This window comes from Ochlerotatus camptorhynchus, unplaced genomic scaffold, assembly GCF_037179485.1.
Source record: "Ochlerotatus camptorhynchus isolate MF236.1 unplaced genomic scaffold, CSIRO-AGI_Acam_v1.1 ptg000022l, whole genome shotgun sequence".
NCBI classification, from domain to species: Eukaryota; Metazoa; Arthropoda; class Insecta; order Diptera; family Culicidae; genus Ochlerotatus; species Ochlerotatus camptorhynchus.
Window position 1 is genome coordinate 863,083 of NW_027040514.1, and position 24,964 is coordinate 888,046.

At 45.2% G+C, this 24,964-nt stretch overlaps 4 protein-coding genes across 4 annotated transcripts in view; 2 read left to right on the forward strand and 2 right to left on the reverse strand.

Annotated features, from left to right (window-relative positions):
* LOC135705289 (proteasome-associated protein ECM29 homolog) overlaps nucleotides 1-24,964 on the forward strand; it is a 125,673-nt gene that overhangs the window by 3,691 nt on the left and 97,018 nt on the right. Inside the window, exons 8-9 of the mRNA XM_065226928.1 lie at nucleotides 322-2,570; nucleotides 2,635-2,852. Coding sequence (XP_065083000.1) covers nucleotides 322-2,570; nucleotides 2,635-2,837 — 2,452 coding nt within the window. The 3' untranslated portion in view covers nucleotides 2,838-2,852. The remainder of the gene's footprint in view (nucleotides 1-321; nucleotides 2,571-2,634; nucleotides 2,853-24,964) is intronic.
* On the reverse strand, nucleotides 3,309-14,945 carry CysRS-m (cysteine--tRNA ligase-like protein, mitochondrial). The gene is made up of 2 exons (XM_065225635.1): nucleotides 14,851-14,945; nucleotides 3,309-4,891 (listed from the first exon to the last, which is right to left on the reverse strand). Exon 2 carries the CDS (start codon nucleotides 4,886-4,888, stop codon nucleotides 3,350-3,352), a length of 1,539 nt encoding a protein of 512 aa, XP_065081707.1. The 5' UTR covers nucleotides 4,889-4,891; nucleotides 14,851-14,945; the 3' UTR covers nucleotides 3,309-3,349.
* On the forward strand, nucleotides 15,087-15,719 carry LOC135704202 (cytochrome c oxidase assembly factor 5). The gene is made up of 3 exons (XM_065225664.1): nucleotides 15,087-15,336; nucleotides 15,394-15,495; nucleotides 15,566-15,719. The coding sequence occupies exons 1-3, from the start codon at nucleotides 15,232-15,234 to the stop codon at nucleotides 15,605-15,607; spliced, it is 249 nt and encodes an 82-aa protein (XP_065081736.1). The 5' UTR covers nucleotides 15,087-15,231; the 3' UTR covers nucleotides 15,608-15,719.
* On the reverse strand, nucleotides 15,781-18,327 carry unc (uncoordinated). The gene is made up of 2 exons (XM_065225650.1): nucleotides 18,171-18,327; nucleotides 15,781-18,102 (listed from the first exon to the last, which is right to left on the reverse strand). The coding sequence occupies exons 1-2, from the start codon at nucleotides 18,325-18,327 to the stop codon at nucleotides 15,797-15,799; spliced, it is 2,463 nt and encodes an 820-aa protein (XP_065081722.1). The 3' UTR covers nucleotides 15,781-15,796.

The window sequence follows — 24,964 nt, forward strand, 5'->3', positions numbered from 1 at the left end:
TAATTTGATTTGAGCCTGGGTTAGTCAGTGGCCTCGAATTCTCTACATCATTCCCCAACCAGCGTCGGAAGATCATTGCTTGAAGTTCTCCATATTTGTTCCGTAGAACTTGTGCTCCGTTCCCGCAAGACTTGCAAGGTTATGTAAGAAGTCATCAGAATCTCCACTCAAAGTTCATCCACGGTACTTTGCAAAGCTCCAAGTTATGATAGGCTATGTTTTAAAAATTTCTCAAGATTTCTCAATATTCCTCAAATTCACCCAAACCACATAACCTCAACACCTCTCTCACTAACTTTCTCTCCCTTCCCCCCCGGACAGTGGTAACCTAACGACCTACAAGGAACTCTGCAGTCTGGCATCGGATCTGAACCAACCGGAGATGATCTACCAGTTCATGCAGCTGGCCAATCACAACGCCACCTGGAACAGCAAGCTGGGTGCCGCCTTCGGGCTGCAGTCGATCTCCAAGACGGCCAAACTCAAGATGGAACCCTACCTGGGCAAGATCGTCCCGCGGCTGTTCCGCTACAAGTACGACCCGACGCCGAAGATCCAGAACTCGATGATCAGCATCTGGGACTCGGTGGTCAGCGATTCCAAGGCCACGGTGGAGGCGTACTATTGGGATATTTTGGACGACGTTAGCAAGAACTTGACTTCGTCGGAGTGGCGGACCCGTATCGCTTGCTGCCTAGCGGTTCGGGATCTGATCAAGCGCAATGCCGGATTGAAGCTGCGTTCGGATGATTTAAAGAAGATCGACGGTGGCGATGAGAAGATGGATGTGGATGATAAGACCGTTCCGGAACCGGAACTGGCCTTCTTGTGGAGTCAGCTGTTCAGGGTGATGGATGACATCCACGAGGGGACTCGCATGGCGGCTGAGGGAACGGCTAGCGCGTTGAGTAAGGTGTGCGTTGTTGCGGCGTCAAGTGATCACAGCAAGTCGGGACTGAACGTGGCCAGTTCGATAATTCCGATGTTTTTGGAGACTGGAGTTACAAATACGGTGGCGGAGATTAGGAAGCTGAGCATCAAGACCCTGTCGGATTTGATCGATTCGGCTGGGTCGTTGATTTTGCCGCATTTGAACAGCTTGGTACCGTGCTTGTTGCAAGCTACAGGAGAGTTAGATTCTGCAAAATTGTCCTATCTGTCGACGATGATGGCCGGCCAGTCGGGAACTCAAGAGGTGGTAGATTCTATGAGGGCGGAAGCTGCCAAGCAGCACTACACCATGGAGACGTTGTCCAAGTGCATTCGTCACATCGACTATGCTACTTTGGAGAAGATGACTCCGGCGGTGCTAGATGTCATGAGGACTGGTGTCAATTTGGGAACGAAGGTTGCCGGTGCGCACTTTGTGTGCTTGATAAGCATCCAGATGGGTTCGCAAATGCAGCCACTGACCGGAAAGTATTTGGGATCGTGTTTCACGGGACTATCCGATCGGAATGCAACGGTCCGGAAGTATTTCGCCTCGGCGATTGGACACCTCATCGGTACGGCTAAAGAACAGTCGATCGTTCGATTGTTCGCGAAGTTGCAAGAATTGTACTTTGAGCAGCAATCCAACCGAGCGGTACCGCTGACGATCCAAGCGATCAACAAGCGCCACCAGGAGGTCTTGAAGGACTACTCATCGAACATCTTGCCGTTGATGTTCTTTGCCATGCACGAGGAGGTCACCGAAGACAACAAATCCACGATCGAGTTGTGGCAGGAATTGTGGCACGATATCAACACCGGAGATGCCGGTTTGAGGATGAATCTGGATGCGATCCTGCAGATCTTGGAAAGCAGACTGAACGATCCCTCGTGGTTGCTGAAAGCTCAGGCTGGAAATGCCATCAACACGCTGGCTACGAAGCTCAATACCAACCTGGACGATTCGGTGCGACTGAAGTTGATCGACCTGATTCTGGCCAACGTGTCCGGGAGAACCTTCCAGGGCAAGGAGAAGCTGCTGCAAGCCTTGGCTAGCTTGTGCAAGAACCTGAAGAAAGACACAAACCACTACGTTCAGATCATTGATGCCGTCATGAAGGAGTGCCGCAAGGAAGAACCGGTCTACCGGATGCATACCCTGAAATCGCTGGGAAATATCCTGGACGAGTTGAAGGAGGATCGCTTCGAAGAGGTGTACAACATGGTTTGGCATTTGCTCGACAAGCAGGACCTCTCCGATGGCGACAAGGACGACAAGGAGGTCGTTTCGTCCGATGAAAAGAACAAACAGATGATGATCTTTGTCAATTTGAAGGAGACGGTCTGCGAAACGCTGGGCAAGGCCTGGCCAGAGCACTCGATCGAGACCCAGAAGCGCTATCAGGTGATGTTTGTGGAGAAATGCGTGCAGTGTTTGAAGCTAAACACCCGGCAGGTGCAGATTTGCTTGCTGCAAGCGTTGGGACGGTTCCTGGAGAGGTTACATCTGCTGAGGAAGCAGGGCGATGTTCAGGTGGTGGAGGAAAACAAGGAGAAGAAGGCCAAGGTCGACGAGGATGGTGGCGAGATTTTGGAGAACATCTGTAAGACTGTGCTGTCGGCGATCGTGGATGTGGCAGGTAATTTTAGGACTCGTTTATACGTTGACAGCTTTGATGAGGAGTTTGTTTTGAATTTGAACAGGAATCCCGCACACTGGACTGAAGAAGGAAGCCCTGAACATCATGCTGATTCTGATCAACAAGCTCAAGGCAAAGGAACCGGCCAATGGGACGGAACTTGCGATGGTTCGGCAGACCTTCGAGCAGATTACGGCACTGCTGCAGAAGGACGCTGCACCGGAGGTCAAATGTCGTTTGAAAGATATCGAAGATAAACTCAAGTAATCGTGAGTAGTATAAGTAAGTATAGTAGAACTCTCAAAGGTAGACTTATCGTTCCGAACGTGCTCTCCATTACTTAATTCTTGCATAGAATTTGCAATTCATTCTCATAAATAAAATAACCATTGATTGAGTAACACGCTGGTGTGCGGTAGAAAACTAGAGAAATCCTTTTCAAGATTTGCATTCACAGTGCAGAGCAAAACTTTGGTGACGCGAAGAATACGCACTAGCTGGAAATGCTGTTTTGGTGCAACTAACTTATAGGATTTCGCAGGAGACTCGGAAGATTCAATTTCCCATTATAAGGTACTTATGGAAAGGTAGTGGAGCTATGCATGGCTTACAGGAGGCAACGTTCAATAAGTGCGAGTGTACGTTCTACCACCGAAAGTACCCGACCGCGTTATATTAAAAAAATCGCATTGGATTGTGATACATCTACGTCAATAACAAGCCTCCAACTCGGTAACTTTTCAAATGCATTTCTCTAACTTTCGCACAGTGACCTAAAATCATCGCTTAACATAGTTCCACGAGGAAGTCTTCCCATGGTCCTTAACCTCCACATTCAACTCCTTCAGCCGATCCCGAATCTGATCACACACGGCAAACAGTCGGCGATCCTTACTCTCCATCGCCTGCTTCCGAATGGATGTTCTAATTTGAACCATACCATCGATAACCCCCTCCTCAGTCGAGCCATCGTCAGACGCGTCCGCTCTCGCAACTCCCTCATCGGCAAATTCCTGCAATCCAAACAGCGCCAGTTTGCTACGAATGTAGTTGCTCGCCGCCTGAACGGTTCCACTTTCCGATGCCTCGATCGACCCGGTAGATCTTTGGTTGATTGATTTGTTCACAACCGACGCCAGATCGCCCAAACTTGTCACGACACTGGCAGTGTTGAAGTCGTTCCGGAGAAATCCTTCAATTTTCCCATCAACTTCCTGAACCTTTGCCCGTATCAAGCTCGCATCGATACAAGCCACCGGCTTCACCCCTCCGACGTACGCTCTGGAGTCATCGAAAAACGAACGGAACTTTTTCAAAACGTTAGTCGCCACCGTCGTGGACTCGTCGCCAAATTCTATCGCACTTCGATAGTGCGACAGCAGACAAAGCATCCGGAACTCATCCGCGGAAAACTTTTCCATCAACTCACCGATGCTGACTGTATTCTTCAACGATTTGGACATCTTGTGCGTTTGACCTTCCAGATGCAACTGCCCGGTATGGATCCAGTATCGCACCCAGTCTTGGACCTGGTGGTAGCAACAGCTCTGCGCTTCTTCGTTTTCGTGGTGAGGAAACCGCAGATCCAGACCTCCAGCGTGGAAATCAAGCTGGCGGCCGAAGATCTGCGATGCCAGTGTCGAACACTCGATGTGCCATCCCGGTCTACCGGGGCCGAAGCTTGACTCCCACGATGGTTCGCCCGGTTTTACTGCCTTCCAGAGGGCGAAATCAGCGGCATTCTTTTTACCTTCTGCTGGAGATTCCTGATCCATGGGGATGTTCTGGAGCTTGCCGTATTGGGGGTACTTGGTAGTTTCAAAGTAGACGGAGCCGTCCGAAGACTTGTACGCAAAGCCACTGGATAGCAGTCTTTGTATGAATGCAGTGATGGCGGGAATGTGATCCGTAACTCGTAGTTTTACATCCGGAGATCGAACGTTCAGTCGTTTCAGATCGCTCCAGAATTCCTGCTCGTAATGGCGGGCAACATCCATCCAGGGTTGACCGGATTCGTTGGCTCGCTTGATGATTTTATCGTCGATGTCGGTAATGTTCATGGCGGTCACAAGGTTCATCCGAAAGTGGTCTTTTAAAATGCGTTGGACGATGTCCAACCGGACGTAGCAGCTGGCGTGACCGATGTGAGCCGAATCGTACACCGTTGGACCGCAGGTGTAGAAGGATGTGACCCAGCAGGCAGATGGCAGTTGCAGGGGGACCTTTTCCCGAGTTCGACAGGAGTAGATTCGGATGCCCGGGTCCAGGGAGGAAGATTTGCTGCAGAAGCGCCTCACGTGGCGCAGGTGGGTGATCATGGCCTGGAATGGGTAGAGAAGTTGCAGTGAGCTCAGGTTAATCAGGTGAGTGGTTTTGTAGTGCGATTGTATATATTTCTCCCAAAAACCGTTTCCTTGAAGGGAAAAATATATGATTTTGATTTTCACAGCAGTTGTTTCTGCCAGTAGTAGCGAGAACGGCCTTTACCAAGAAGCTGTTGGAATATAATTTACATTCATTATCCTTCATAGTTCTTGGCAGCACTGCATATTACAATGTTACCAGTGCACCTATTTGCACGCGAAGAGTGAAACGCTTCCAGGAAAGCAAAGTAAATTCGGAAGTCATTACAGCGGAGGTTCTTTGGAGCTTGTTATACGAATCTGTACCAACTTAAGCTTCGTGGAAAACATTCGTTACAAGGTTACAAGTAACTGCAAGTGGCATCAGAATTCGGAAGACTGTTTATGATCTTCTTTCCTGTATTTAACGTCGGAACAGAGACCGCAATCTAGTGCCAATCACCGACGGACATCGATTGCCATCCATGGACGGCAATCGAATGTACAGGAAGGCAGCCTCCACACCTGCGTAGGATATCGCACCCATTGGGCCGGGACCAATGGTTTTACTTCCCTTCCGAAGGAAGACGTGACCAGAGATTTTTATGCCTCAGAAAAATCCCACCGTCCTCGGCTGGGATTGAACCCAGACCCATTGGGGTGAGAAAGCAGTCACGCTTACCACTACACCACCGGCGCCGGCAACTGTTGATGATGATGATGATGATGATATGGAACTACCACTCACTTGTAGCAAGACAACTGCCGGTATACTGTGGACTATCCTCACTGTTCGACTTGATCAAGTTTAATAACCTCTAATTGTACTCAACCCAGCATTGCCAGATTGTTTTCATGATTATCGGTATCAAATAATTAAAAAATCGGTATTCATCGGTATTCAGTATTTTAATTAATTTTAATTTTTTTCATACTTTAGGACTAAAATCGAAGAATGTACTTTCCATGTAAGTCGGAAGAAATTTCTGGGAAATATTTTAATTAGTCTCTTAATGGTACCGACCAAACTTCTAGAGGAAGGATGAAAAAGATCTCGTGGAGGAAGTTTGAAGGAAGTTCTAAAAGATGTCGAAAAAACATCCGATGAGGATCTTCCAAGACAAATATTGAGAATCTTCTGGCAAAACTTTTTAGAAACTTTCGGAAAAATTCAGAAGCCAGAAAAGTTTAGAAATCGGAAGCCAATGCCGGAGGAGGCATGTCCAAGGGAAGTTAGGAGAAGCTCGGAAAAACCTTACAATAAGTCGGGAAAAACCTACGGAGAGTGACTTATGGAGAAACTTCCAGAGGAAGACGAAAGAAACTTCTGGGGGAACGCGATAGATACGACGGAAGAAACTTCCAGGAGACACTGGGACAAACTTCCTACGGTAGATTGGAAGAAACTTCTGGAAAAAGTCGGACGCCAGAAGGCTTACGGAACAGTCGAAAGATACTTCAAGGAGAAGATGGATTCCTGGGCTCTCTGAACTTCCCGATTTTTTTTTGTTTTTTTTTTTAAAGTTCTCGAAACTGCCGATAAAAAACACAGAGCTTCCCTTAAATGCTTTCACAATTTTCTAATGTTTATGTAACTTCCCTCACATTTCCAAAATTTTCATGAACCTCTCGGAACTTTACAGAAGTTTTTTTAAATTGCCAGAGTTTCCCGGAACTCATTGAAAGGTACAGGAATTTCCTTGAATTTATGTGTCCTAATGTTCTCAAAGCTTCTCTAAAGTTATCTCAATTCTCCTGAAACAAATGGAACTATCCTGAAAATCATTAAATTTCTTTGTAGTTCTTTGGGCTTATGAAGTTTCCAAAATATTTCAGTTTACTTAAGTTCATTGGAGTTCTCTGGGCGGGTTCTGGGTTCTCGGATTTGAACAGAAGTTAATGAAACTGTCTATAATATATCGGAACCTACCCAAAAGTTCGAACTATTCTGAAGTTTCAGAACTTCTGAAAAGTTCCTGAAGTTTTCCGGAAACTAATGGAACCGCAATGAAACTCTGAAAGCATTTCTGATGTCTCGAGGAAGTTGAAAAAATCTGACGGGAGCTGACGGAAGAACCTTTCGAGCGAAACCAGAAGAAGCTTCAAAGGAAAGTCGAAATAGCTTTCCGGAAGGAATCGGGAAAAAAGCTTACAAGGCAGGGTAAGGTAAACGAAAATTCCTAGGGAAAGTTGGAAGAAACTTCAAAGGGATGATTAAAGAGATTTCAGGATGTTCAAAAATTAACGTTTCTATGGGCCTATTTTTTCACTGAATAAAAGTATTTCCCGATTTCTAGAAATTATTGGGATAAACCATCAGCTGTTTCTCGACTCCTTGGTAACCAAAAACGCGAGGAAATGTAAGCATTAGACGAAAGAGTATCAAACATAAGACATTTTTCAAGCAGGCTCAAAACATTTTAATTTTCAAGAAGATAAAAGTCTCTAACAATAGTTTCCTCTGACAATTCAGTGCGCGCAGACAGTAATCATTTTGATTATTAATAAAAAATCGGTAGAAATCGGTATTAAATCGCAAAAATCGGTATTCTGAGAAACTTTATCTGTATATCGGTATCAAATTTGAAAATCGGTATAAATACCGATAAATCGGTATATCTGGCAACGCTGACTCAACCTGCCATTGCACACTGGGCAAAAAATTACAAAACCGCGACTAAATTGAATATCTCGGCTGCCAAACGGTTTCAGTCAATATTTTATACATATTCTCAAAGGAAAAATTCTGCTGAATCGATTGGTGGTAGTCTTATTGACTACAAGAGACTTTTGCGTACCGAAATAGAAGGCCGGGATCAACCTGCCACTCTATCTCTGTCGACTATCTATCGACATAATTTTACACTTTACTTAACGTGTATTACTGTAAATTGATAGTACTAAGTATATATGGTAGGACGGGAGGCAATGTATAGACCGGCAATCGGGCCAAACAGCCTGCATGCCGTATCGAACGACAACGGCCAACGATGCGTGAACTTTGCAGCCTCCCGGGGTATGGTAGTTCGAAGTACCTTTTTCTCCCGCAAGGATATCCACAAAGCCACCTGGAGATCACCTGACCAACACACAGAAAACCAAATCGATCACGTTCTAATCGACGGGAAATTCTTCTCCGACATTATCAACATCCGCACGTACCGCAGTGCGAACATAGATTCGGACCACTACCTAGTTGCAGTATGCATGCGCTCAAAACTCTCGACGGTGCATAACACACGTCGAAGTCGAACGCCACGACCCAACATTGAGCAACTACGGGACACCGGAGTTGCCCAGGACTACGTGCAGCAGCTGGAAGTTGCACTACCCACGGAAGAGCAGCTTGGCGCAGCTTCTCTTGAAGATGGCTGGAGGGTCATCCGTTCAGCCATAGGTAGTACTGCTGCAGCGGCACTAGGTACTGCAATCCCGGACCGAAGAAATGACTGGTTTGACGGCGAATGCAAACTGTTAGTAGAGGAGAAGAATGCAGCACGGGCGAGAATGCTGCAACACCGCACGAGATTGAATGTGGAGCGATACAGACAAGCGCGGAACAGACAAAACTCGGTTCTCCGAAGGAAGAAGCGTCAGCAGGAAGACCGAGATCGTGAGGCGATGGAAAATCTGTACCACGTAAACGACACACGGAAGTTCTACGAGAAGCTAAATAGTTCGCGCAAAGGTTACGTGCCGCAAGCCGATATGTGCAAGGACTTGGACGGTAACCTTCTCACGAACGAGTGTGAGGTGATTGAGAGATGGAAGCAGTACTATGACGAGCACCTCAACGGTGGAGCAGCAGAAAACGAAGGCGGCACGGCAACAGACCTTGGAGCACGCGCAGAAGACGACAGGCTACCGGCCCCTGATCTTCAAGAAGTCTAGGAGGAGATCGGTCGGCTGAAGAACAACAAAGCAACTGGTGTAGATCAACTACCAAGTGAGCTATTGAAATACGGTGGTGAAGCACTGGCTAGAACGCTGCACTGGGTAATTGCCAAGATTTGGGAGGAGGAGATATTACCGGAGGAGTGGATGGAAGGTGTCGTATGCCCAATCTACAAAAAGGGCGACAAGTTGGATTGCTGCAACTACCGCGCGATCACACTGCTGAGCGCCGCCTACAAGGTACTCTCCCAAATTCTATGCCGCCATCTGTCACCATATGCAAGAGAGTTCGTGCGGCAATACCAGGCGGGATTCATGGGTGCCCGCGCTACCACGGACCAAATTTTCGCGATTCGGCAGGTTCTGCAGAAATGCCGCGACTACAACGTGCCCACACATCATTTGTTCATCGATTTCAAATCCGCATACGACACAATCGATCGAGATCAGCTATGGCAGATTATGCACGAGTACGGATTTCCGGATAAACTGACGCTATTGGTCAAGGCGACGATGGATCGAGTGATGTGCGTTGTTCGAGTATTCGGGACACTATCGAGTCCCTTTGAATCTCGAAGGGGGTTACGGCAGGGTGATGGACTTTCGTGTCTGCTGTTCAACATCGCGTTAGAAGGTGTGATCAGAAGAGCTGGGATAGACACGAGTGGCACGATATTCAGGAAGTCCATCCAGCTCCTTGGTTTCGCCGATGACATTGACATTATGGCACGGAACTTTGAGATGATGGCGGAAACGTACATCAGACTGAAGGCTGAAGCTAGACGGATTGGACTTGCCATCAACGCATCAAAGACAAAATACATGAAAGCAAGAGGTTCTAGGGAAGACAATGTTAGCCTCCCACCCCGAGTTCAGATTGACGGTGACGAAATCGAGGTGGTCGATGAGTTCGTGTATTTGGGCTCACTGGTGACCGCCGAAAATGATACCAGCAGAGAAATTCAAAGACGCATTATGGCAGGGAATCGGGCCTACTTTGGACTCCGGAGGACGCTCCGGTCGAATAAAATTCGCCGCCGCACGAAGTTGACTGTCTACAAGACGCTGATTAGACCGGTGGTCCTTTACGGCCACGAGACCTGGACTATGCTCGTGGAGGACCAACGTGCCCTTGGTGTTTTCGAACGGAAGGTGTTGCGTACCATCTGCGGTGGAGTGCAGATAGATGACGGAACGTGGAGGAGGCGAATGAACCACGAATTGCACCAGCTGCTGGGAGAACCATCCATCGTCCACATTGCAAAAATTGGGCGACTACGGTGGGCTGGGCACGTCGTAAGAATGCCGCACGACGACCCAGTGAAAATGGTTCTAGAAAGCGACCCAACAGGAACAAGAAGAAGAGGCGCGCAGCGGGCAAGGTGGATCGACCAAGTAGAAGGTGACCTGCGGACCCTTCGCAGACTACGAGGCTGGCGAACTGTGGCCATGGATCGAGTAGAGTGGAGACGACTTCTTCGGACAGCAGAGGACAACAAGGCCTTAGCCTGATTGGTATGTATGTAAGTATATATGGTGTAAAGACACCATATACGCCCTCAGGGAAACTCTACTGGCCTAAAGGAGGATCCGGAACGATCGATAAAGCAACAATCAATACGAAACTGACGGTTTCAAATTGGCTCACTACTTGACTAGCCTATTGGTCCCAAGCAAATCGACTAACGTACCTCATTCTAGTGTAAATTCCAGTACTACACTATTTTTGTTTTGATTCGCTATGAAAGTTTGACAGATAAAATGAGGGGCTTGTGGATTCTCCTAAGTTTCGAGGGGTGAATCGATTAGCTTGGGACCGAAGATAGTACCAGAGCTGAGCCAAAAAGTTGAGCTCGTTTCTTCGGAACCTTCTGGTCTTAGAGTTACCTCTATGGATAAAGTGCGTTATGTATGGAAGTTAGTTAAATATATGAGCTTTGAGGACAATCGTTTAAACGTGTGCACGAAAAAAGAAGATACGCCACTTGGGCAAACGTCACCGCTGAAGTGAGACATGACAATCCTTGCTTCCGCCAAAGTGACAATAAAACACACTCACACGACTGTCGCCATCACACACCGGTATAGAAACAGAGTCCACCAGTGCAACGAAGAGTGCTTTCAACGCGTGAGGTGCATAATTTTGCCGGAATGACGGAAGCACCGTAGCGAGGATGGTGTGGGCCCATCCTCGTCAAGGAAACTACCGAGTAACGATATTCCGCACATTCTGCGATGCCATCTTCCCACGTCGCAGAGCAGAAAGCTTCCCACGACGCAAAAAAAAGAATTACATCCGAATATCAGTCCCCGCAAAACATCAAATCCATCAGTCGGACGAACGAGAACGAGCACGATCCGGGTGAGACGGAGGCCAAATAAGGCGCATCAGCTCCCACACGCCGCGAATTGAGAGAGCCATAAGAGCCAAACAAGAGCCTTCGACACAGGAGGCTTTTGTTTTTACAGCCTCAAATTAAGCGGTGGATCACATACGGCGTGGATCAGTTTATCGCCTGGCCAGGGTAAGGCGTCCGCATCGGTGGAAGCATCCACGATATACGGACCAAACGAAGGCTCGGGTGCAGAGGCTAACCAGCAAGACGAATGTACGAGAAGATCGTGAGTAAATGAAAGAAAAGGGTGGAAAAAGAGATGAAAGAAGAAGCTAGTGAGATTTAGGAGACGCGGGTGCGGGAGTTCAGGAGTCAAGGAAGGAAAATGGCAGGAGAATAATTGTGCGCTGGCTGGTTTGACCAAAGCTTTCATACCTGCTGAGGTCGTCTGCAACAAGTGACCACATCCAGGGTTGCTTCCACTCACTTGCTATAAAAAGTTGATTTTCTGAATTTTTAAGTCATTACATGTTATAATGATATTTTGTCCTCGTTAGAAACAGGAAGAGGTTGCAAGGCAAGTGTTTGACACATACTACCTGTCAATTTCGATTCCAGAGTGTTACAATCGGCAATTTTATTATTCGTGAGCGTTCACTCAGAGTGAGCGCTCGCGAGTCGTAAAATCGCTGATTGTGGCTATCTGAAAGCGAATTTGACTGGTTTTATGTGTCAAATACTTACCTTTCAGCCTCTTCTTGTGTCTGACAATGACATAATATCATTATAACATCTAATGATTTACAAATTCAGATTTTTTTTTATGGCAAGTGAGTAGAAGCAAGCCTGGGCCACATCATAAAAAATGTCCTAGAAACTTGTGATTTTTTCTGTTGTTCAGAGTCAAGAGATCAAAGCGTATTTAATATGGAAACTATATTTTGGGGTATAGTGGTATTCTGGTTCTCCGGATAATCTGGATTGACCGATAAAGTTGGCCATCCGCTCAGCAGCCAAAAAATCAGTACCAGGACATCCTGCCCTCACTCACCCGGAAGTGAAGTTGGAAGCCAGACGAATTGCAGACTGCCTTGAACAACATTTCAAAGTACAGGTTAACTGTCCAAAACAGGAGAAAATGGTAGTTCCAATAACGGCAACCTTGCCCGTCCGTTTGCTTTCAGAGCCTGACATATTTGCCGATATTTTGAATGTTAGTAGGAATATGATGCAAAATTTGAGACTGATCAGCAATTTGGCGCTTTCGTCACGGAAACTGAATGCTGAAAAGGTGAAGTTGCTGTACGAACGATTGGAAAAAAAGAAGTATTTTGGAGGGGAACTCTCATTAACGCTCATTAAAGCATTACGACCTTCTTTGCACAAATACAAACATTTAGCAGATTATATCGATCAATTGGTAAAGTAAACTACCTAAGCTGTAAAAATCAAACTAATCATTTATTATTTTTTAGCCATGCACTATGAATTTTGTGGATGAGCAGGCTGGAGAGCGAATGCACAAGCGCCATAAATTTGGCAGGCCAAACCTTGCTAGAAAAATGTCTCCCGAGTCAAATTTATCAGATATGATGGCAACGGCATTAGCATGGTCCGATCCGGAGCTATCGTATCTAACATACCACAATGAAGGTTCGAAAGTAGCATTTGGTAGTAAGGATGTGAAATACAATGGAGGAAGTGGCACAATATTATATGGATAGCGGTGTATAAGATGAAGTACCAGTAGTATAGTATAGTATATAGATAGTACCAGAGCTGAGCCAAAAAGTTGAGCTCGTTTCTTCGGGACCTTCTGGTCTTAGAGTTACCTCTATGGTATCATCAACCACAATGTTGGATGCTTTTGCTCCTTTTTTATTGCCAGCATACTGTTTACTTTCTAGCTTAGAAAGAGCATCTTTTTCTCGTATATCATTGCGATCTAGTATTTCACGAGTCTCCCAGAGATGTGGGAACGTACATCGGTATTTCCATCCGACTAATAACTTGAAAGGGGTAACTCCCAGTCGGGACAATGGTCTGACCTTGTTGTGCATATGAACGTATCTGTCCAACGCCGATCTCCAGATAACTTTCTCGATTCTTGCTGCAGCCAATGCGTCTTTTACCCCTTTATTCTGTCTTTCGACAGTACCATTAGACTGGGCGCTCAAAGGAATTGATTTCCATATCTTAACACCTTTTTCCTTTCATGTCTTGATAAACCTTCCACTCTGAAATGGCGGACCATTGTCGCTCTGGACAGCTAACGAGTATCGCTCAACTTTACGTGGAATATATCGTGAATTGGTAATCAGTAAATTACAGTCAACCAATTCGCGATATATTCCACATAAAGTTGATCGATGTTACAAAATCATTCGTGGACCTTACTGACTACCATAACCATTACCATTAAAGTTCTCAAACCATAAGTTAAAAGGTCCTAATATAGTTCTCTTTCCGAAAATGTATGGAGAAAACAAGAATTTGGAACGGTAATGGTTCTTAACAACCCATTATTTGTAAGGTCCAGTTCCAAAAAACCATAATACATAAGGTTGAAACTTTATCATTAAAGGTTCATGTAAAGTTCCATAACCATTTCAGTTAAAGTTTAGCAGGGATTATAAACAATTTTTAACCATTTTAGGTAAGGTCAATTTATGGTTCGCGTTTATGCGGGTAAGTCACGAGAAAAGGGTTTCCGAAGTTTTGTTCGCAATACCCAACAAACAATTTGAGTTGATCAAAAGCTGAATAAGCCATTTTTTAGCTGAAGAAGCTTATTTTTGCCTGAATAAGCTCTTATTCAACATGTAATGTTTGTAGGGTAGCTGAAGTGCTCTTTTCTGCTGTTGGTCGTGATTTGCTCGATTGGTTCCCGAGATTCTATCTGCCAGACTATGAATATAGCGACTATACTTTCCATGCCTTGTTCTTCAGTTACGTGAACTCCGTTTCTAGATCGTCGTTCCAATAGAATTGTTCTGCTTTCGTCAGTTCCCTCAAGTATTTCGTTTTGTCTGCTCTGTGATGTATGAATTTTTCGATGAACGTTTTCAACCCCAGAAAGCTTTTAACTTCTGTTAGGGCTGTGGTCTCCGGAAATTTTGTAGGAAATGAAGGTACTAGATATAACTTGTAGTACTAGAATTTCGACTAGAATCGGGTACGTTAACCGATTTGCTTGGAACCAATAGGCTAGTCAAGTAGTGAGTCAATTAAAAATCGTTAGTTTCCACCGGTGGTAGAACTGACAACGGAAGAGCAGCTTGTAGCAGTTACTCTTGAAGATGGCTGGAGAAACATCCGATCTGCGATGGATAGCACTGCGCTATATGTAAAATTGACTCATACATGTAGCTATAGGTATTACCAAACCTGTAAACTACTCGAGGCGGGTGGGGGCAGAAGCCGTTCCTACATTCCCTCGATTATACCTAAATAATTTTTGATAGTGAATCGACAAATTTTGCGGTCACGTCTACTGCTAGATGTAAAACGTGAAATGTGCCAAAATCAGAGCATGCTAAAAACGGATTACAACTGTACTACGGACTCCGGGTTTGTCCGGCAGAATCTCTGTGGAACATCTATATCACTCTGAAGTAAATTTAAATACAACCAATTTTGACCTATTTTCCTTCAACAGGAATATTATTTAAATACTTCATCGAACCGTGGCACTTTTAGTTTACTTACCGTGATGTGTCTCGCTTCAGCTACTCAAAATTCAATTGAAATTTCAAATTATCAATTTTTCCATCAGAAAACACTGATTCAACACGAACGAAAACAAACTGGCGACGAGAACGAGAACCGTAAACAAAGTACCCGGCGAATTTGCTGATTTTGACGTCGAGAACTGTCACAATCAGCTGTTCTGTTCTCTTGCATGGGAGTGAATGACGGATGAAACGAAAAATCAAAACAAATTGTGCAACTATTTCTGTGTGCCGGGGCTGTGCATTTCTCTCGTAAAGTCGTGAATTTTCCATAAAATTACAAATATTTTGTGCTTATTTCCTCGCTAAGTAGAAGGGTAGTGTGTGCTAATTCACATAAATTCAAACCGCTTGCAAGATGATGCGCTACGAGGGAAACCAGCAGCTGGCCGATGAAACGGCCTGCGCCAGGGTACGAGCCGATTTGAAGATGTGTCTGCTGCAGAGTGATTGTTGCAAAAAGGTAAATTTGCTGTTTAAATTAAATCAGATTGATAGAATAGATTGACATGTTTTTCAGGAGCACAAGCTTCCCCGCGAGTGTCTGGCCCGCACAGATGGATCCGTACCGACCGAGTGTCATGCCTTGCGGAATACGTTCTTCGAATGCAAGCGGTCAATGGTAAGTACAATGGGAAGATGTTATTTTGCCGGGAATTATTAAATTTATTGATCCTTGATTGCTGCTATAGCTGGACAATCGACAGCGCTTCAGAGGAAGGAAGGGCTATTGAGATTGGTCGCTTCAGAACTATCCATCGTATGGGTGAACAACTCGATACCTAATTTCCTTCGTTTTTCGTAAGTTAGAGTTAAATTTGCATAGTGATTGCTGTACATTAAAGATACAATTGTTTCAAATTAATTCACAATATGATAGGTTTTATTGTATCCGATAGCCTTAGTACTTAAAATCATTAATTTCAATTCCAACTGTTGTCAGATAATGATCGCTTACCGGTAGAGATGTCTTCCAGTATATCATGAACACTATCCTCGAGCTCGACGCCCTTCCCAGCGTTTGATTTGCTGTCCCCACTAACATCCAAATCGCTCAGTGATCCCAAAGATCCCAGCTCTGGGGAATCTTTCTTCGCCTCCAGGCCTTCATTCGTTTCACCGATGGAAAAATTCTTCCTGGCGTATTCTAACAGCTCTTTCGTACTGTTCAAATCCACTCGATCGCCTCGTTTTCCCAAACTACCCACACTCGATTCCCCATCGGAAATACCCAGCTCCGCTCCGCTGGACAAATCATCCAAACTTTTCTCGGTTGGCTTCACGTTGTACGTGCGCTGCCTTTCCTGTTCACTGGAGGACGTCGATTTGGTGTATGTTTTGCTCATCTGGTCCAGCTTCTGCAGGTTTTCCTCGATGCTTCGCTTTAAGTTCAGCGTATCTTTGGCGAGAAGCTCACTGAGCTTCGAGTCGGCTTGTTCCTTCTCCAAAAGGTTTACATTAAGATTATGGGACGCTGTTGACTCCACGGTGCTCGGTTTAGGATCAATTTCTTGATCCACGGGCTTTGAAGTTTCCCGATCCAATCGGGCGCTTTCCAGAAGGTGAACGTTAGGACTTACCGATTTCCTTGCTTCAGTCAAGGAAGGCTTCAAACTAGCAGGCTCAACAGTCGTATTAACGGCTACGTCGACAACATTGTGTTCCCGCGGACTATCCAGGACTATGTTGCAGACTTTCGGTTGACGGAGATACTTGTGTGGATCAAAGTTCTTGAACGGGTTCTCGAAGTCTCCCATCTCTGGTATTTCCTCGTGATGCGGCTGATAAGTCTGCTTCATCGTCACCACCGCCTGCGAACGATGCCCGTTGATTCCCATCAACTCACGTTGATTCAGCTCCAGCTTCTCGTCGTTATACTTCTGCCAAATTTGCACTTTTTCATCGTTCAACCTCCGTTTGTCCTCCCGCTGTTTCTGCAAGTACTGCTGGAACGATCGATTAATCTTGTCACTCTCGCTCTCCAAATGCTCGATCGTCGTCTTAGCATTCTGAATGATTGCCTGCGTTTCATCCTCGAACGTTGCCAACAGTTGCCGTTCCACGTCCTGCAACACCAGTAGCTTCTTTTCCTTCGTCTCAGCTGTCTTCAGTGATTGGAAGTACTTGCTTTGTTTCATCTCGTGCTTCTGCAGATCGTTCTTCAGTGTTACCAATTTCTCGTCCACATTACGCTCGTGCTGGTACAGTTGATTCAACTTCTCGTCGATTTTCTTCATAAAGTGAACACTTTCCTCGCTTTCGCTTTCTCGTTTCGTCAGTTTCGGAGACCGTTGAATCTCCCTCGGGACCGACATCTCTCTAATCCTCTCGGAGAGCACCCCTTCAAGTTTGGATTTATACTCCAATTCCGCTTCGTGTAACTTCTTCTCGTACTTCGCCTCAATCAGTGCCTTCTCCTTGTCCATTAGCTTAAGCACCTGCTTCTGTAGCTTCGCAACATACTTCCTACCGGGCTCGGTTGTCTTGAGCTCATTTAGGAAATCCGTGTAACTTTTCTGCTCCACCTGAACAGGCTTCGCCTGTTCTGGTACTTTCTCTTCCTCGACCGCGTTATCAGTCTGAGCTTGAATCTGCAACTTCACGATCAGATCTTCAAGCGTCTTCGAATACACTTCCAACCGGCTAACCATCCTAGACACGCTCTCTGTGCACACTTTCAACGAGTTGGTTTCCTCTTCTTTGCCGCGATGCCCATCCTCGCGATGCAGTTCTTCGACCCTCCCAATGCTCTTCTCAACGAGCTTCATCCGTTGTAGCAACTTCTCTATGTTCTTGTGCAATTTGTCCATCGCCAAGCCATCCAGCATGGTCTTGGTCGTTTCGCGCTCTGCTTCCTCATTTTTCAAACGCTTGAATTTATCCTCATACGTCCTCACCGAAGCCAGCATGGACTTGAAAATTATGTAGAGCAGTGACTTTCCTCCTTCCTTCGTAGTTTTGGCCTCGTACTTTTCCACCAGCCCGGAATAGTGGTCGACTCCAAGCGCTTCGAAGATCTCCTTCAGTTCGATTCGACTCAACCGAAAGTGTTTGGATTTGGTAAAATCGGGCAACGTGTTCTTGAACGGGACTTCGCTGCTGAACACCGACAACGAGAAGTGGCAGTTTTGGGTGTACAGGAATTCCGCGACCAAGGTGTTTAGGACCAGCACCAGTGGCGAGAGGACAATGCCCTGGTGGGTTTGCATTTTCAGACTGATTTTTCGACCTAAAAACTCAAAAAGAAGATGATCAATCTGGTATTGAATTGTAAATTTAAAATCAATCAACACGAACCCATCGCAGTCCGGCTGATTTGATCGATCAAATCCTTCTTCATCTGCAGTTGTAGGTTTGTGTGGATGCCCTGTTCTTCGATCCAGTTCTTAATTTCTGCGCGAAACTCGGAGTGGGTAATGTTATCCGGATCGAGAAAGTCCTGTGCGTCGTTCATTTTGAATTGGGTTTTTTTTTTAAACTGGCTAAAACTGACCTTCGCAAGTGAAATTCTGTTTTGTTTACCTCGAACCTCGAACATAAGGGGGAGGCATTTGTTTGTGCGTCCGCAACTGCAATCGGTTGCCATGGTAACAGGATTCCAACCACCGACGACTACATATGTATGTAGCGCGGAACCAACGGTAGGTGGAATGTTGCGTGCGGTTGTTGCAACTATCCTTGCTATCCTTGTTTAATTTTCTATCAGATCAGAGTCGTAGATAGTCTGCAGTAAGGGGTTCAGGGTTTACATATTTATTAATTCTTATCACAATGAAGAGCATTTGGTAAACTTCTTAAATCAGACAGTGATGAAACAGCCATATTCTGATGTCGTGGATACACTTCTACTACTGAGTAGTACAAGTACATCTATGGTCACACTTGTATAGTTTGTGTATAGTTGCACTATACAGCTCATAATTATTATACAAATAATGCTCATGCTCATAGTAGGTCATATATGTGTATCCGCGGCATTAATATCATAAAATGATTATTTAATTAGTTCCATAACTCCAAAGCTGGTTGGTTTTTAACGATGAAGAAAGGGACTGACCCAGGCGAGTAAGAGAGGTGCCACAGTCGGAAGAAGTGTTAGTTTGTTTACTTAAATGAACCATGCCCATTTTGTTATGGCGAGTTTGCTATAAGAAATGCTCCTCGTGTTTGTTAGCGAAATTCACATCAAAGATTGATTAATTGCGTAGGAAATCAGTTTGCCACGTCATTTGTGACCAGCATACACCTTCCGGTCGTATGAAACAGGTCAAAAACTGTCCAAATTCGCAGATAAAAAATTTTGTTTTGAATTTCTGTATAGCAACATAGTGAACTTTTCGTGAACATTAACGGCAAAGAACTCACCAACACTGGGAGACCGTGAGTTCCTGCCCACTTGTCATTTTCCATCTCGGGGACTGATCATGTTGACGTTGACAGTTTAGGGGTACACCCTGGGGCGCGAAGCTGGTGGAGTGGCCAAAACCTCTAGCGCCGTGGGTATAGTGGAGCAAAAGGATCATCTACTTGATTTATTTATTTATTTACTAGCTGAGTGTGCCCGGTCTTGCTCGGGATTCAATATTAGCTTGAGTTTATGCACCGATTTAAAAAAAAAGCATGCTATATTGTACGTAGCCCCCCCCCCCTATTATCTAAGCGGCTACCCCCTATGATTATCTCCTTATACCCCCACACTCGCCCCCACATGCCTAATTTGGTTCCATTTGCTTGATTAGTTCTCGAGTTATGCAGAAATTTCTGTTTCATTTGTATGCCCCCCCCCCCCCCCCTTACAGAAAGGGGAGGGGTCTCGAACCATCATAAGAACCTTCCACGGCCCCAAAAACCCCTGTATACAAATTTTCACGCCAATCGGTTCAGTAGTTTCCGAGTCTATAAGGGTCAGACAGACAGACAGACAGACAGACAGACAGACAGACAGACAGACAGACAGACAGACAGACAGACAGACAGACAGACAGACAGACAGACAGACAGACAGACAGACAGACAGACAGACAGACAGACAGACAGACAGACAGACAGACAGACAGACAGACAGACAGACAGACAGACAGACAGACAGACAGACAGACAGACAGACAGACAGACAGACAGACAGACAGACAGACAGACAGACAGACAGACAGACAGACAGACAGACAGACAGACAGACAGACAGACAGACAGACAGACAGACAGACAGACAGACAGACAGACAGACAGACAGACAGACAGACAGACAGACAGACAGACAGACAGACAGACAGACAGACAGACAGACAGACAGACAGACAGACAGACAGACAGACAGACAGACAGACAGACAGACAGACAGACAGACAGACAGACAGACAGACAGACAGACAGACAGACAGACAGACAGACAGACAGACAGACAGACAGACAGACAGACAGACAGACAGACAGACAGACAGACAGACAGACAGACAGACAGACAGACAGACAGACAGACAGACAGACAGACAGACAGACAGACAGACAGACAGACAGACAGACAGACAGACAGACAGACAGACAGACAGACAGACAGACAGACAGACAGACAGACAGACAGACAGACAGACAGACAGACAGACAGACAGACAGACAGACAGACAGACAGACAGACAGACAGACAGACAGACAGACAGACAGACAGACAGACAGACAGACAGACAGACAGACAGACAGACAGACAGACAGACAGACAGACAGACAGACAGACAGACAGACAGACAGACAGACAGACAGACAGACAGACAGACAGACAGACAGACAGACAGACAGACAGACAGACAGACAGACAGACAGACAGACAGACAGACAGACAGACAGACAGACAGACAGACAGACAGACAGACAGACAGACAGACAGACAGACAGACAGACAGACAGACAGACAGACAGACAGACAGACAGACAGACAGACAGACAGACAGACAGACAGACAGACAGACAGACAGACAGACAGACAGACAGACAGACAGACAGACAGACAGACAGACAGACAGACAGACAGACAGACAGACAGACAGACAGACAGACAGACAGACAGACAGACAGACAGACAGACAGACAGACAGACAGACAGACAGACAGACAGACAGACAGACAGACAGACAGACAGACAGACAGACAGACAGACAGACAGACAGACAGACAGACAGACAGACAGACAGACAGACAGACAGACAGACAGACAGACAGACAGACAGACAGACAGACAGACAGACAGACAGACAGACAGACAGACAGACAGACAGACAGACAGACAGACAGACAGACAGACAGACAGACAGACAGACAGACAGACAGACAGACAGACAGACAGACAGACAGACAGACAGACAGACAGACAGACAGACAGACAGACAGACAGACAGACAGACAGACAGACAGACAGACAGACAGACAGACAGACAGACAGACAGACAGACAGACAGACAGACAGACAGACAGACAGACAGACAGACAGACAGACAGACAGACAGACAGACAGACAGACAGACAGACAGACAGACAGACAGACAGACAGACAGACAGACAGACAGACAGACAGACAGACAGACAGACAGACAGACAGACAGACAGACAGACAGACAGACAGACAGACAGACAGACAGACAGACAGACAGACAGACAGACAGACAGACAGACAGACAGACAGACAGACAGACAGACAGACAGACAGACAGACAGACAGACAGACAGACAGACAGACAGACAGACAGACAGACAGACAGACAGACAGACAGACAGACAGACAGACAGACAGACAGACAGACAGACAGACAGACAGACAGACAGACAGACAGACAGACAGACAGACAGACAGACAGACAGACAGACAGACAGACAGACAGACAGACAGACAGACAGACAGACAGACAGACAGACAGACAGACAGACAGACAGACAGACAGACAGACAGACAGACAGACAGACAGACAGACAGACAGACAGACAGACAGACAGACAGACAGACAGACAGACAGACAGACAGACAGACAGACAGACAGACAGACAGACAGACAGACAGACAGACAGACAGACAGACAGACAGACAGACAGACAGACAGACAGACAGACAGACAGACAGACAGACAGACAGACAGACAGACAGACAGACAGACAGACAGACAGACAGACAGACAGACAGACAGACAGACAGACAGACAGACAGACAGACAGACAGACAGACAGACAGACAGACAGACAGACAGACAGACAGACAGACAGACAGACAGACAGACAGACAGACAGACAGACAGACAGACAGACAGACAGACAGACAGACAGACAGACAGACAGACAGACAGACAGACAGACAGACAGACAGACAGACAGACAGACAGACAGACAGACAGACAGACAGACAGACAGACAGACAGACAGACAGACAGACAGACAGACAGACAGACAGACAGACAGACAGACAGACAGACAGACAGACAGACAACGCGGCGAGATTTTTCTCGCTTCACGGGTGGGATGAGTCGCTTCGACTCTTGTAATAACCCCTATACTTTTTCGGACTCAAAGCATTTCTTCTTCTTCTTCTTCTTCTTTCCTTTATTTAACGTCGGTCTCTGTTCCGTAATCTAGAGCCAATCACCGATGGACATCGATTGCCATCCATTGACGGCAATCGGATGTGCAGAAAAGCAGCTTCCACACCATTCAAACACAATACATGGGCCGGGACCAACGGCATTACTTCCCTTCCGAAGGAAGACGTGACCAGAGATTTTTATGCCTCAGAAAAATCCCACCGACTTCGGCTGGGATTGAACCCAGACCCATTGGGGTGAGAAAGCAGTCACGCTTACCACTACACCACCGGCGCCGGCCGAAGCATTTCAAAGAATCATCTTTGCGGCAGTAGGCCTGGCCGATTTGACGTTAGTAGTAGTTAGTAGTTCTGATTAGAGTCGGTGTATAATGAGTCACGCCAAGAGAAAAACAGTTGAACTCGCATCACGGTTTTCGAAAGATTCCTTTTCTTTTCGCTTGGCAACAGAGGACTGCTACATAAACTTCAAATGACTTCTAGCGAGCGAAAAATAAATAGCGTCTGTGGTAAATCATTATATCAAGTGATTTTGTCCAATCATCTTAACAAAAAATAGTAGAAATTCTCATTACTGATCGTTACCAAACGTATCCCATGACAATTTAATGCTCACTGCGAGTTTATGATCATTTCTTCGATTATATTTTATATTTTATTGCAATACCTTTCGTTGACCTTTCAAAGCATCGTAATGTTTGTTTGCTTTGCACGATAGGTAGCCGGTTTGACAGTTCAATAGGTAGACTTGGCTTCACTCTTGGCGTGACTCATTATACACCGACTCTAGTTCTGATGTGCTGCAGACCTCAATATTGACAAGAAAAATAATTAGGCATAATCTAACCTTATTATTTTCCAGGATGCTTTCTTCTACTGCCTGCGTTTGTATAAGATTAGATTAGATTAGATTATATTAGTAAATTTTAGAATATGCAATCTACTCAAAAGTAACTTATTGGGCTGAACTGTATCGTTCGGTTGAATCTCTCGTTCGTTTTTTGACAACAATAAAGGGTGCAAGTGAGAGGCTGAACTCAATATTAAGTAAAAAGATCTCAAATTTTGGGTAGTATTTTTTCTCCGTGTATGTGGTACAATTAGCTCGAAATCTGTTTGCGTAGCAGTAATTATCAAAAGAGAAAGTCGAACTGTTCATCGAGATTTGTAGTTGAATCAAGCGGCCCCGTAACGTGGGTAGATCACCTAGTGATGTCCAATTTTCCTAACTAATGGATTATTTACTAATTGATTCCTTTTTTTATTGATAGTTATCGACATCGATTAATTATTGTTTCGAGATATAACAGTTCAATAAAAAAATACTTTTACTCTTTAAATCTTATTAACGTTAGATTAATAGTGAGAGAAAAGACAACTTGCATCTTTATAACAAATCGATTTGACATTGGACTGCAATCTCATTGCCTGAAAAAATACTGCTCGAAACAAACAACTTCTCCAATAGTATATCCAGAAACAGTATCATCACAGACATGGTATGACATGTGGTATCATGTTGAGATGAGGACCAGACAAACGGTTTCTCAGACTTTGTTATTGTCCTAGGGGCATCCCACTCTAAACTATAGCTCTAGTATCAATTAAGTATGTCCAAGTATCTGATAAGTATTCTCAACTTTTTTTTTAAGTATTTTAAGTTTTTATTTTTTGAACCGTAGTAACCGGTTTCTAATGTAGTTATTTGTTGTTGTTTATTCCGGCAATGTATTACTTCAATCTGTTAAAATTAAATGAAGTAGTGTAATCATGTTTATGAGTAAGTGCTTTAATTCTACTAATGAAATAGATCATTCAAACAAATTTTTCTTTCAGCGAACCAGTTGGAGCAGGGACAGCTGTTGGATCGAGAATTTATCCGATCCAGATTATTTCAAGCGTAACTATTCAAATCGACGTATCAGATTTTGTAAACAATCACTTCAATCGACTAAAGTAGGGGAAAGATTACCCTACCTGATGACGGTGTATGTTTGCGAGGGTGAGTTAGCAGTTAAGACAAATCTTGATTGTTTATAAAAGCAGATACGTCTATTTGAATAGTTACACTTGAATTTATGATTTCGAACTGGCTGTTCAGTGCGATATCAAACTTTTGAATTCTATTGCTTAACTGCAGGTTAATGGTGCCGTTGTCGTCCAGACTCGCAACCAGATTCTAAACTGACCTTCCAAACATACCAGTCTGAACTGCCAAAATGGAAGCGTATGTTGGACGTAATTTCTGCTAAGAATATGTATGTATATGAGTATGGAATTCTTGACTAGGATGCTAATACTACGCAGGTTATTTGTCAGAGAGCAATAGAAATACAATGAAGCATAACTGCCAGCAATTCGTTGGGTTGGTGGACTTGTAATTGAATTGATAGCAATTGCCACTGGTGGCCGTATCGTCCCGCGTTTTGAGAAACTTATATCGGTAAAGATGAGCTACGACGGACTGGTGAGGGAGTTGAGTAAATATCCTGATAGTAGCCGAAAGATTAATGTG

Coding starts and splice junctions, on each gene's coding strand:
- CysRS-m (XM_065225635.1), bottom strand. CDS start 4,888: ATGATCACCCACCTGCGCCACGTGAGGCGCTTCTGCAGCAAATCTTCC.
- LOC135704202 (XM_065225664.1), top strand. CDS start 15,232: ATGATGCGCTACGAGGGAAACCAGCAGCTGGCCGATGAAACGGCCTGC. Junction 15,337..15,393: donor AGAGTGATTGTTGCAAAAAG/GTAAATTTGCTG, acceptor CATGTTTTTCAG/GAGCACAAGCTTCCCCGCGA. Junction 15,496..15,565: donor TCGAATGCAAGCGGTCAATG/GTAAGTACAATG, acceptor TTGCTGCTATAG/CTGGACAATCGACAGCGCTT.
- unc (XM_065225650.1), bottom strand. CDS start 18,327: ATGAACGACGCACAGGACTTTCTCGATCCGGATAACATTACCCACTCC. Junction 18,103..18,170: donor AATCAGCCGGACTGCGATGG/GTTCGTGTTGAT, acceptor TTGAGTTTTTAG/GTCGAAAAATCAGTCTGAAA.